The sequence below is a fragment of the Bacillus rossius genome (assembly GCF_032445375.1).
Source record: "Bacillus rossius redtenbacheri isolate Brsri chromosome 9 unlocalized genomic scaffold, Brsri_v3 Brsri_v3_scf9_2, whole genome shotgun sequence".
NCBI classification, from domain to species: Eukaryota; Metazoa; Arthropoda; class Insecta; order Phasmatodea; family Bacillidae; genus Bacillus; species Bacillus rossius.
The window spans coordinates 12,454,772-12,466,921 of NW_026962013.1; the positions used below are offsets into that span (position 1 = coordinate 12,454,772).

The 12,150-nt window shown below is 43.8% G+C and overlaps 1 protein-coding gene across 9 annotated transcripts in view; it reads left to right on the forward strand.

The window, feature by feature from the left end:
• The window catches only part of LOC134543354 (rap1 GTPase-activating protein 1), a 612,076-nt gene that overhangs the window by 553,110 nt on the left and 46,816 nt on the right, over positions 1-12,150 (forward strand). For all 9 annotated transcript variants that reach the window (XM_063388338.1, XM_063388341.1, XM_063388339.1 and 6 more), the window contains one exon: positions 336-614. In XM_063388338.1, coding sequence (XP_063244408.1) covers positions 336-614 — 279 coding nt within the window. The remainder of the gene's footprint in view (positions 1-335; positions 615-12,150) is intronic.

Below are 12,150 nucleotides of genomic sequence, written 5' to 3' on the forward strand. Positions count from 1 at the left end.
CCTGTGCGCTGACCTGTGCGCTGACCTGTGCGCTGACCTGTGCGCTGACCTGTGCGCTGACCTGTGCGCTGACCTGTGCGCTGACCTGTGCGCTGACCTGTGCGCTGACCTGTGCGCTGACCTGTGCGCTGACCTGTGCGCTGACCTGTGCGCTGACCTGTGCGCTGACCTGTGCGCTGACCTGTGCGCTGACCTGTGCGCTGACCTGTGCGCTGACCTGTGCGCTGACCTGTGCGCTGACCTGTGCGCTGACCTGTGCGCTGACCTGTGCGCTGACCTGTGCGCTGACCTGTGCGCTGACCTGTGCGCTGACCTGTGCGCTGACCTGTGCGCAGGGCTCGCGCGAGGAGAGGCGCTCCACGCCGCCGCCGCCCGCCCCCGCGCCGCCCTCCAACCCCACGAGCGGCGGCTCGCGGCGGCTGCTGGAGGAGGCGCTGCGCCGGCCGCCGCCCTACCCCATGATCGTGCTGCCCCAGGGGGGCGGCTACTGGCTGGACGGCCGCGACCAGGACGACTGCCCCGGAGACCCGCAGCCGCTGCCGCACGGCGCCTGGCGCGCCAAGATCGAGACGGACGACACGGCCAAGTGCTTCCGCAGGTTCTTCGTCGGCCGGGTGAGTGCCCCGCGCTTCGCCGAGGCTTTCAATGTATATACTGTATACAAGTCGCGAGTGGATAGGATTTACTCTACGTTTTTTCAGAAGCGTATGATGAGCAGCTTGGGAACTTCACCGCTGCAGGGCGCTGCCGTAACGCCCTGTATCGTCTTAGTTGTTATTTACACGTTAGAGCGCAGCAGTGTCGCCCGCTGTCATTCTCCCCGCACCCCCCATCCATCATTCACTGCAGCTCAACGTCGTTCAACAGGAGGGGGAAGGGGTGCTTGAAGAGTTCGACTATTGTCCGCTAGGGACCACCACAAGTCGATGCCCTAGAGATGGTGGCGATTGCGGCGGTGAATTAACCAACTACCTCAAAACCGTATTAGAAATTTTAACCAGGGCTGGCGACTTCTATACAGTATATATATTCAAAGGTACAAGAATGCCCCAGGTATACATTGTAGAGTCTTGGTTCAAGGTCACGAAACCTTAGCGGCGGATACCTCGCCTCCCGCCAGGGCGATCCCGGTTCCACACCCGTCGGTACGTAACCCGGTTGTTCCGCATGGGGTAAACGTGGCGGACGTTTATTTTTTTTTTATTTTATACACGAACAAAATTCAGCACTAGGCCTGTTTGCAATTTACTCGTGTTATTAACTACATTATAAAAATAAAACACTTTTACACTGAACATTGGGACCACACTATTGAATACAATAAATTAAGGAAGCTTAATGAATAATATAAATTAAGGAAAAAAACACTAAAATCTATTCCGAAAAAATCACTTGGAAAAATAAAACATAAATGTAAGGGTTCGTAGCTATACAATTCAATATGCCACATCTGTAAAAAATAGTCTGTTGTAATATTTACTGGGTAGGTCACATTTCCAGTGCGCAGTCACCATTATTGCGTCAAGAGTTGCAGCTGACTGTTGCTTGTGAAGAAGCGCGCGGTATAACGTTGCCATGAGCGATGGGTTTTCTTAAGTTGCTCCGATTTTTCACCTCAAGATTCATTCCGTCATTGTTCGCCTTCATTTTCTTCTCCCCCCGCCCTTTCGCTGTCCAGCAGACAGTGTAAGCCTAGTTCTTCGTCCTAAACGACGACGTATAGACGAACGTAAAGCAGTGCGGTTCTGATACATGGCCTAGCTTAAGTGCACCGTGAACAGTGCCGTTCTGATACTATTTGCGCCAGGAATTGTGGCACTCGAGCTCTCTAGTCCTCGGGCTAATGGGAGGACACGAACACCCGCAGCGACGGGCGACAGCTGTGAGGGAACAATGTTTGAAGGTTGCAGGCTACAGAAGCAGGCATATGCGCGGAGTCACTTCCCCTCTCTCCAGCATGGCCCCGCACCATCGCGGAAAGAAGTGCCCACCATTCCAGGAGCAGACAGTACATGGCCTAGCTTTAAGTGCACGTCTTTTTTTTTTTTTTTTCCCACCGTGAACTGTTTTTACTTCCTGTCGTTCCCCCAGTTACACCCGGGCAGTTGGCGGCGAGCAAGAGGTGGTCCCGTTAGGTCGCGAGGGACAATGCGCCGTGCTTCATTGGTGATTCTCGTGGCGGGCGAGTTGTTGACCAGGACGGGGCGGTCTCGTATTCTCGGCGGTGCCGCCTCGTTAAACATCTCCCCCCCCCCCTCTGCACTCACCTCACCCCACCATAGTCACCCTCCTGGCCTTCGTCAACCATTCACCGCACGCCCCTATGCCGGGCAGCGGCGGTTTTTATGGACGACCTGGCAAACCGGTTGCAAGGAAGCTAATGGGCGTTAGAACATAGGAATTCTTTAAGTTAAATTGAAGTACATAACCGTTTTTCGTTCCAGTTAGTCTGATCTCTTTAGAATTTTATTTCCTTCGTGAAGATGTTAAAAAAATGTGAAGAATACTCGACCCTTGTACGTTGCCGAATGGAACAGTTGTTGAGAGAGTTGAAGTACAAATTGAAATTTGCGCAGTAGTGAAAAAGTTCATATCGGAATGTTTATTATTAGTTGGAGAGCACCATGGTTGTACTACTTTGCTGTATAAATTTTGAATGTAGTTATAACTGAAAAATAAAATTTATATGTTACGTTGTCTTAACCGTTTAATGTGACGCAGGTTGCATCGAGTTGTGTGAGCGAAACTGGTTTGCCTTCAGCCAGTCCTCCTGTTGTCGAACAACAAAACCAGTGTGCGCGAATATGGATGCCCGTCAGAACCGCGCCTCTTTGACGCGAAGGCTCCCAAGGCCACTTTTAATTGACTCTCGCTGTAACCTTAACTTGTCGCTCGTGTGATTACGTACCCAGCGTGGATGTAACGCATTCGCCGTGAAACCGATTATGCAAATACCCTTCAAAGATTTCTCGCGTGGCTGAAAGACTGGGCCCTCTCCAGCTATGTGGGATATTTCACTTTCAATAATTTTGAGATGAGATTATTCTTGTAGATTATTCACTAAAGTGGTATCGTACTTCGTTCTGATTTTAAAATCACACATGTCTGAAATTTATTCATAACTCTAATTTTAGACGTTTGAGTGCTTGATAAATTGTTGAACAGCGAAAGTAGATTTTCTGCATTTACATATAGCTATACATAAATTCTCATCGATGCAACTTTTAAAATTATTTTCTTAAAACAATTAAGAAATTAAAAATTTATATATATAAACCAAATATACGTAATTGATAAAGATGTAGCCTAATTCACGTAGCGCCCAGACGAAACTTGTAACAGCGTTTTATCCGTCAATTCAGTTGGTAGGGGCAGGGGTGCCAAACTGTAGGGTTGGGGGGGGGGGAGGGGGGAGGTGAGCCAGAGTTTTGCGCACGGGTTTTTACCAACACAAGTCAGCCCTGGATAGGTGCTTGTATATTGTATTCTCCCCATAGTTGGTCTATATGCATGCAATAAAAAACTTTGAAATGACAAAGTATTCCATAAAACACTGTTTTGACATTTACGTTTTATCAGCCCCGTTTCACAGTCACGATATTGCAAGCACAAACGGGCCTTCTTAGTGAGGGGCTTCTTCATTCCGGGGGGCATCCTATGCCCCGCAAATCAAGTCCCATGAGTATGGGTGTCTGAGCAAGCGGCGGCGTAAAGCATAGGATCCGGATTTTGACCAATTGTTTTATGGAGATATACTTCATTTTTATCAGACTGATTTTGATGAGATACACATACTAAGCAATTAAGGAAATTTAAAGGAATAATCCCAGCGTTCGCCCATATTTGATTTTGGGAAGGCGAGGAATCCAGTCGAGGCGGTGTGTACCCTGATGTGAATTTTTTTCTTTAATTAACTAGCTGCGTGTGGTGCCGTTACTGCGAAACGCAGCATATCGCGTCGAGACAGTCCGCATCGTCACACGTTTTCAAGTCATAAAATCCTCGCAGAATGGCAGAATGTCATGATTCTCCGTTTTTGCTGTTGGAAACTGAACTGTGTTTTTACTCTCGAGAGCGAGGTACATGGCGATCTGCTCTGCTGAGCCTGCCCGCGCCTGTATCTTCCCCGCCGCCTGTATCTTGCCCGCGCCTGTATCTTGCCCGCGCCTGTATCTTGCCCGCGCCTGTATCTTCCCCGCCCCCGCGCCGCTGAGGACGCTTCAGGCATAAATATTCAGCGACTGTGCCAGGCCTCGCTGCACGCGCTGCACTCCCGAGCCGCATTAATGAGAGCCGGGGATCGATCCGAGACGAGGCACTTTCCTCCTCCCACCTCTTACCAGCCCTTCTCTCCTGCACTCTCTCGGTGTTCTCTCGCGTGTACTGTCTACCTGGCGCTCTTCCCTTTGAAGGTCTTCCTTTTTCTCGGATTGCCGAGACACGCGCTCGGATGACAAGTTCTCTTTTTTGTAGGGACCGCAGTTCGCGGTGGCGTATTGTTTGTGCGCGGGTGAACGTGAGTACTCTGTCGAGACCTGCGGAAACAGTCCGATAAACGTGTCTTTTTTACCCCTCTTTTTTTTCCGAATAGTTCTAATACCTTTCACTTTTTTTTTTACTTTAGGGATATAGTTGACAACTTTGAATGACGTTTATGCTTTGATTTCCTCTTTCATACAATTGTCTTAAAAATGAAACTTGAAAAAAAAAAAAAAATTTTTTTTTTGTTAGCGAGTCTTTCAGTACTCGCCAGTGATGCGTAACTAAACGTCTAACCTTGGTTACGAGCAAATACGTGTGTTGTCATGTTGCAAATACGAAACTCGGACACGACATATAACGTAGAATTCTCTAAAATAACGCCGAACTTGAGAAATTTACGAAAGTTGCGTTTTCAACTACATTTCGTGACTCGAATCTCACGTAGTCTCCGCACACACTCCGCTGCAACTCGCTGCCGGAGCAGATACGTTAACAATCGAACAATTCTATTTGCAGAGTGAAAATTTAAACTACATTAATAAACGGCTCCGATAAAAGCGAAAAAGACTTGGAGAAAAAAATTCCAAAACCCGACTTTGGACATGATTTTAGACAAGGAAATTTGTTAAAATAATGCCCATGTTAAAATCCGTTTGCCTTTGTCTTTATGAACTTCGGTTAGCGTCACCTGCCACAGAAGGAATCACCGTGGTTGCACATTTCGTTCCGTGCGACCTACGTTCCATTCACGAAATTACTGCAACCAAATGCCGTATACCGGGAGCAAAGATGTTTATACATTTAAAAAAAAGTTGAAAGGTGAAATATGTCGAAATACTGCTGTACCGGTGGTTTACTGTGGGTTCGGTGGCCTGACTGAACAAGAATGCCGCATCGGGGCGTTTCTGGAAACAGAAGTTCCCGATGATCGTGAAATCACAGTTTTCTAGTTTAGTACTTGATCCGAGTCACATACTTAAATAGCCAGTTGTACCATAAGAGTTCAGGCGTGATCTCAAGTAATTTGTTGGTTTGATCGCTCTTCGACCACATTTGCTGTTGCGCCAATGAGTCGTGAGCGCTGAGCGAAGATATTTTTGGGAACTTCGAACCTCGGGTCAGTTCATAGCAATGACCTCGAATCGACAATGCACCACCAGATTAGACCGGCGTTTTCGCGGACGTATGCCTGTAAATTTAATCATACGTTAATATTAAGAGTATTATTTTTTAAAAAAATTGCAGTACATATATCACACGCATTTATTTTTACTTATTCTAGTAGTAAATACTCTCACGTGAAATACCCATCTTTTAAATGTATGAAATGCTTGTTATTTTAGTATAATGTTTATTTTATTTCGTCAATATACTTTCCATATTAAATAAAAGTTTTTTGTTTAATTAAAACCTTTTCATATTTACGACTTTCGTTTTTTATGAAGTTTTAAAAAATCAGTTTGTTTTTTTTCAGTTGTTTTTAAATTTCAACAGATAAGGCAACGACTTCATGTGCTGCTGCCTTACTGTAATTGCATCAACCATTTGTTCGACGAGTCACAGCCGATGTATGAATAATATAGCCCACGCAAGCTAAGATCTTGTGGTCCAATTACGTATCGGCTGAAAGTTTAGGAGAATGATCTTTAGATCATTGTTGGGCAAAGTTCATTGGATCGCAGATCGAAATTCAGAACGGTGCATGCTCGCTGTTCTCGTTAAGCTTCGAAACAATCGGCTTCTCTCGTTCGTCGTGTCGAAACCATACTTCACGAGCGGCGAGCCCGCTTATTTACTAACAAGATTGACGTGAAGCGCGGTGGTTACAATTCTCATCCAACTCTTTTTTTTTTTAAGTTCCTCGTGGCGATATGTGTTAGGCTTGGTATTATTTCATTGACGTGACACTCGTCTTGTCTGAAAATAAAAATAATAATTTATGACATTTATTTGTATCTCGTTTTAGTGAGGCGGGATGATAAGCGCGACGCTCGCTGGTATTTATAGCACGGTATCACCTCTAAGCGCAAAGCTCTGAATTGTCCCGCAGTCTTTTGGACGTGAATATGACAGCTATGATATTTGAGAGGTAACAGTTACTTTAGGCTATATGGTGGAGGAATGGAAGATGAAGTTGTAATGCATGTCCTCTAAGTGCTTTCAAGAATCTGTACCGGTTGTTTTACGCCTAAAAATTACTCTGAAAATACGAATTTTTAGCTATTTTAACTCTTATAAAATTAAAGTTTAAAAACTTAATCCGGAAAGAAAACTACTTGTCGGCCCTCGGTGAATTCTTAAATGCTTTTCATAAATAGATCCCGCTCGGATCTTGTAGTTTTCAAATCGCGTTGTTTTTCCTGAAACTGCGCACCGTGTGTGTGCCCAGGTAGGAGGGTCCTCAAAATGTGTTCCAAAGTAGTTAACTGCGATAAATGATTAAACATTCGTGTAGGAAATCGAGGCTTCTACATGTAAAATGAAATCACATAATAACAATTTGTTATTCATCAGGGGATGTTGCATTGAAACTATTTTGTTAACCGATCGTCGATTACTGCTTGTTTAATTGACTTTTTTTTGTACACGATACTATTTTAATAATTTTGGTTATATAAGTAATTTCTGCGCTATTTATATTTATGCAAAAAAAGTGTTTTCCAGTATTCGTCGTTCTTATTTCTTTTCTCTGGATTCATTAATTTTTTTTTCAAACGATGGACATTGCTTTTGAAACTTTTGCCAGTAAGTTGTGCAGTGAGTGTATAATGTGACATGCATGAGGATATTAACGTATCTTGTACCTCGGGAGGCATTAAGGCACTGTGTCCACGTTTGGGCAAAATGGACTTTTAACCATAAACTTGAAACTTTAGTTTGACGTTCTTACTATGTCAAAAATTCGCGTATTTTGGGTAGAAGATAGTTGGGTCTGTAAGCGAGGCACAATTCTTTAAACTGCTCTCTTGAAAAATGTGGTTTTTGTGACACGGTGTCCTGATGCCTGTGAGGTAGATGTAGTAGTGTCATCGTCGCAAGGTGGGGGGGTGATGGAGGGAGGGCGGGGGTTCTGCGCGGGTCGGGGTTGAAGGCCGCGTGCGCAGGCGCTGTGGCACGCTGGGTAATTAGCGCCGCGCGTGGGCGCTGCTCGTTCCGCGAGGCCTTGGACATCACATGGTCAGATTCTCCTTCAACCTAGTTGAACAGAAATACCTCAAAACAAACCTGTATTTAATCCTGTCACACTTGTCATCGGACAGAACCAGCTAAAGATATTGACGTGACAATGTCTAATAAATCGATGAACGCCGGCTGCACGCAGGAAAGAGTGTCCCGTAACGCACATTGTCCCGTTACGCTCATTGTACGCTTGCACCACATCTATCTCTCTTCCACTCGATTGGAACAACCATCGATTTGACTTTTTCGAGGCACATTAAACTTGAAACACTCCCATTCGTTTCCTAGTTTTCCTATCATCGTCCTATCCTTAACAGAATAACACAGATTGGAAGAAGTTAAATAGCAAACATGTATAAAAGTTATAGTTTAAATAATCTGTTCGTTAAAGTAATAAACATATTTGAATTAATGAGTTCAAATAAAAGTAAATTTATCAATTAAATTGTAGATTTCATTTCACTCCTTCTTTGTATCCATACAAAATAGTGATAATTCAATAAAAAATGATTCAATTTTATTCATAAAAGTATGCAATAATTTAATCAATGTTTTGTTATGACGTTGTCACGTTAAAATATCGTCCGTAAACCGACTTTACAGACGACCAATTTTTTTTAAAATAAGACTGTACTTAAATATAAAATAATGTATCGCAGTGTTGGCCGGGAAAACTTAAACATGTTATGATTTTTGACGTGATAACGTCTTATAATTGGATGAACGCAGGCTGCACGCACGAAAAAGCATGACTCATTGTCACGTTCCGCCTGAGCCGAGCGTACAAGCGAGAGCGTGGAACAAGCGATAGAGAGTCACGATCGGCCTAAGCGTTCGGCTTGTGACGCATCTATCTCTCTCCCACTCACGTTTATCACGTAAAATTATCGTCCGTAAACCGACTTTACAGACAAACACCCCCCCCCCCCCCACCTTTTTATGGATCTCTTTAATTTGGAGAGATTGTAATTTTCATCGCATAAATACTAGCTCCTTATTAAAAATTATATTTTTGTATTTTTAAAATGTATAAACAGTTTTCAGATAAATTACTTCACATGCGTCATTCGCCATTTTGAATATTCATTGAGACGCAAAGTCCACTATTTGTGTTTTCGCTGGATACAATTCTGATAAGACCGATTAAACCGTTATACATCAAGTACATTTTAGAAGCCGTCGAGTCGTCCTAATTTTCAAATAAAAAAAATGGCTGCAGTATTGATATTATCGATTTCGTTGTAACCCTCCACCGCTCCAACATTATTCGACCATATATATATGGGAAGGTTTTGGGGGTAAACGTTTGACAGTGTGACGGGGCTGTTAGGAATTTGATGCATCCGACGTGGAACGGATTGTTTGCCAACGGAACTGTGTAGAAGTGGTGTCATGCCGGACATCTCGTGTGTTCGTATTCCGACGCAGTGTTTTGTAATTCGTGACTAGTTAACAAGTGCGTGGTGTGTGTTGGAGTGTAATTGCGATATCGACAGTGCTGTTGTAAGTGTAAGCCAATCTTGGGAGGAGTATGTCCATATCGCAGAGACAACGACCTTCTACCCAGTGCCGTTGGATCGCTTGCGATCCGGGTTCCATTCCGGGCGAGGTCGAATCCGGATTTGTCCGCAAGCGTGGCAACGCGGCGGATGTCGTGAGCCGGCGGGGGTCTTCTCGGGGTACTCCCGTTTCCAACCGCCCAGCCACTCCGTCAGCGCTCGGTTCTCGTCTCGCAGCTGTTGACCAGTGTCGGCCCAAAGACCGAGCTGCAACAGGACACTTTTTTTTCTAATCTTGCTTGCGGACTCTTAGTGAGGCTTGTCCCATTTAGGTGGATTCGCCACTGCACAGTCGTAATTACGTATTCTGTTGTTTTTTTTTACGTGACAGAAATAAGCTTTGTTTCGTTAATATAACCTGACAGTAAGTCTTCCGCTTCGAAACAACTGAATGGGGATAGTTGATTTCAACACGGAGCAAATACAAATGCGCTATTTTTTTAAATTGGATATTGGAGCGATCTTGCTCACGTAAACCGTTGAGGCATGCCTGTGAACTTGAATAATGGTGAGTCAAACAATGAATAGATGGTAGGTCGACGTAACTGTAAAAATGAATCGGTGAAACTGTGCGTATTTTGTCACTCGTATCTAAAGAATGTGATTATTAATAAATGCTTGCGCAACCTGTTTAGTCAGAGTAAAAATTTAAAACAATGTTGTTCTACTGTTCTTTAAAAAAAAATGGCCACATTCGGTTATCTTTGTTAGTTTCTGTTACTACACTTTCTTCGTGGGTTAATATAGGGGATTCCATTTTGCGCCTTTCACCTTCCTGTTTGTTGTAAACAACCGCCCGTGTATCTGGCAGCAGCTTTCTAGGTTCACCGTGTTCACGTAGACAATGTCGGGCATGTCGGAAAGTTCCAGAGCGTAGTAATTGCTGATGAGGAATAAAAAAATCTCAAATTGCCGGGCAATTTGTTTAGAAACTTTTCTTTCTTGCTTTCTTGTAGTTAAGTTAATTTAAACTTTACGAGCATCTCACAAATTAGTTCCACTACAGAGCCAGTAAGTAAAATCACATCTGATGAACTTTTTTTCACCCCGTGGTATGAGATTAATAATGTATATCCAAGCCCTCTGAACTTTTTTTTTAAATAATGGCGAAACATTAAAATTGTAATTGAATTCGTTTCGAAAATAAATAAAAAATTGGCCGGAAAATATACTGGACGCGAGTTATAAACAAAAACCTCCCTGAAACGATAGATAACTGAGAAAATACAAGCCGTTGTAAGAAAAAAAATGAAAATGACTCCTTGAATGACCGTAAAAATAAACTGAGCAAGTATATATGAAATGTATTTTAACAAAAAAAATAAAGCACTAAAAGAATATATTAGTTAGTGGCAGTTGAATACCGGATATGACACTTCCCGTATTAATTGACTCAGCTTGGTGCGTATACGTAGACCTACTACCTACCCCAACACCCCCTAAAAGAGACTATCCAATAAGGAACTTTCGCCAACATGGATGGGACGTCTGCCACATTTCTTACGGCCAGTTGCACAATCCGAGTTCAAGCGTGATATATCGTCAGAAACGGACTTGATCGTGGTTCGACCACATTTCTGGTTGCACCATTGTGTTTCGAACGCTGAACGAAGGCCGTTGGGAACTAGAAGATGAACCGACGAGTCGAGGCGGTTGACATAGCATTGATCTCGGATCGGCACTACGCGAGAAGCTGTCAGGGATTTTTACGGAATTTGTGCAGGTTATTTTAATAAGACGTAATTATTAGAGCGTTACTAACCAAATGGTACAGATTAAACTGCTACTTATTCTAGTGTGTCAACCACTTCACATCCATATTTTAAGCGTTTAAAATGCTTATTTTGTTTAATGCTTTAATATGTTTGCTTTTTTTATTTCGTCATAATTACTTACCATATTAAATACTGTTTTTTAATCATACCTATTAATATTAACGCTTAAATACCAGCATGTTTCAAGTAGTTATTAAAATTCAAACAGACGAACTGCTGCATTGTGGCGACAGCATTAATCATGGCTATCGCGTGTCAAGTGAATGGCAGCGATTTCATATCGTTCCAGCCCACTATTAGAAAGGCAACTTAAACATTTCTTCGACACTACTGCTACCTGCTGTGTCGCAAGATTGTGAATGCGTGGACGGTTCGCGCGAGCGAAGATCGGGCAGTTCCCAGTTCGTGTTGGAGCGAAGTTAAAAGAGGGATGATCCAAGGATCACTCCTGGACCACGGATCGCCGGATCGCCAGGTCGGAGAGCAGAATGGTGCAGCCGCGGAGCTGGCGGTGGCGAGCGGTGAAGCCACGCACCGTTCCGTATCGGTGCGTGGACCGCATGGGAACTCTCCCACGCTCGGCGAGATGCCCGCTCTTGCCTTGTCGCGCGTGTCTCGACGAGCCGGGATGACACGGCGGCTGTGGGAAGCAGGCCCGCTCTGTGGTAGTACCCATGTACCCAGTGGTACCCGTGATCTACTTGTGCTTCTGCCGCGGACGGTTTGCGAGTGGCAGTTCTGAAGCGTGTACCAGTGGTGATACCACTATTGAGGAAAACCAAATTTGGGCATGTTAAACTAAGAGTTACGCCTAATTTCATATTGCGTATTTTTTTTGTATGAAACAAATAATTTTAAAAAAAACCTTTTCATCTGTAATGTTTATAAGGATTTTACTACATAGGTTTATTAGTTCTCATCGCTTAAAGAAAAGCACAATATATTTTTTTTCATGTGTAACATCTCAGCTCTCGGTGTACCGCATTTGCTGGGAGTAATTCGTAAATGCGGCGGAAGTCGAGGAACGGAAATGTGTAACAACCACGGCGCTGCCGTCTGTGGTGGATGGAGTTAATCAAAGTTTAAAAAGATAAAAGGGAAACGTGAATGTATTAACGGTTTGGTGGATTTTGACGAGACGGCCAGTATTTTTA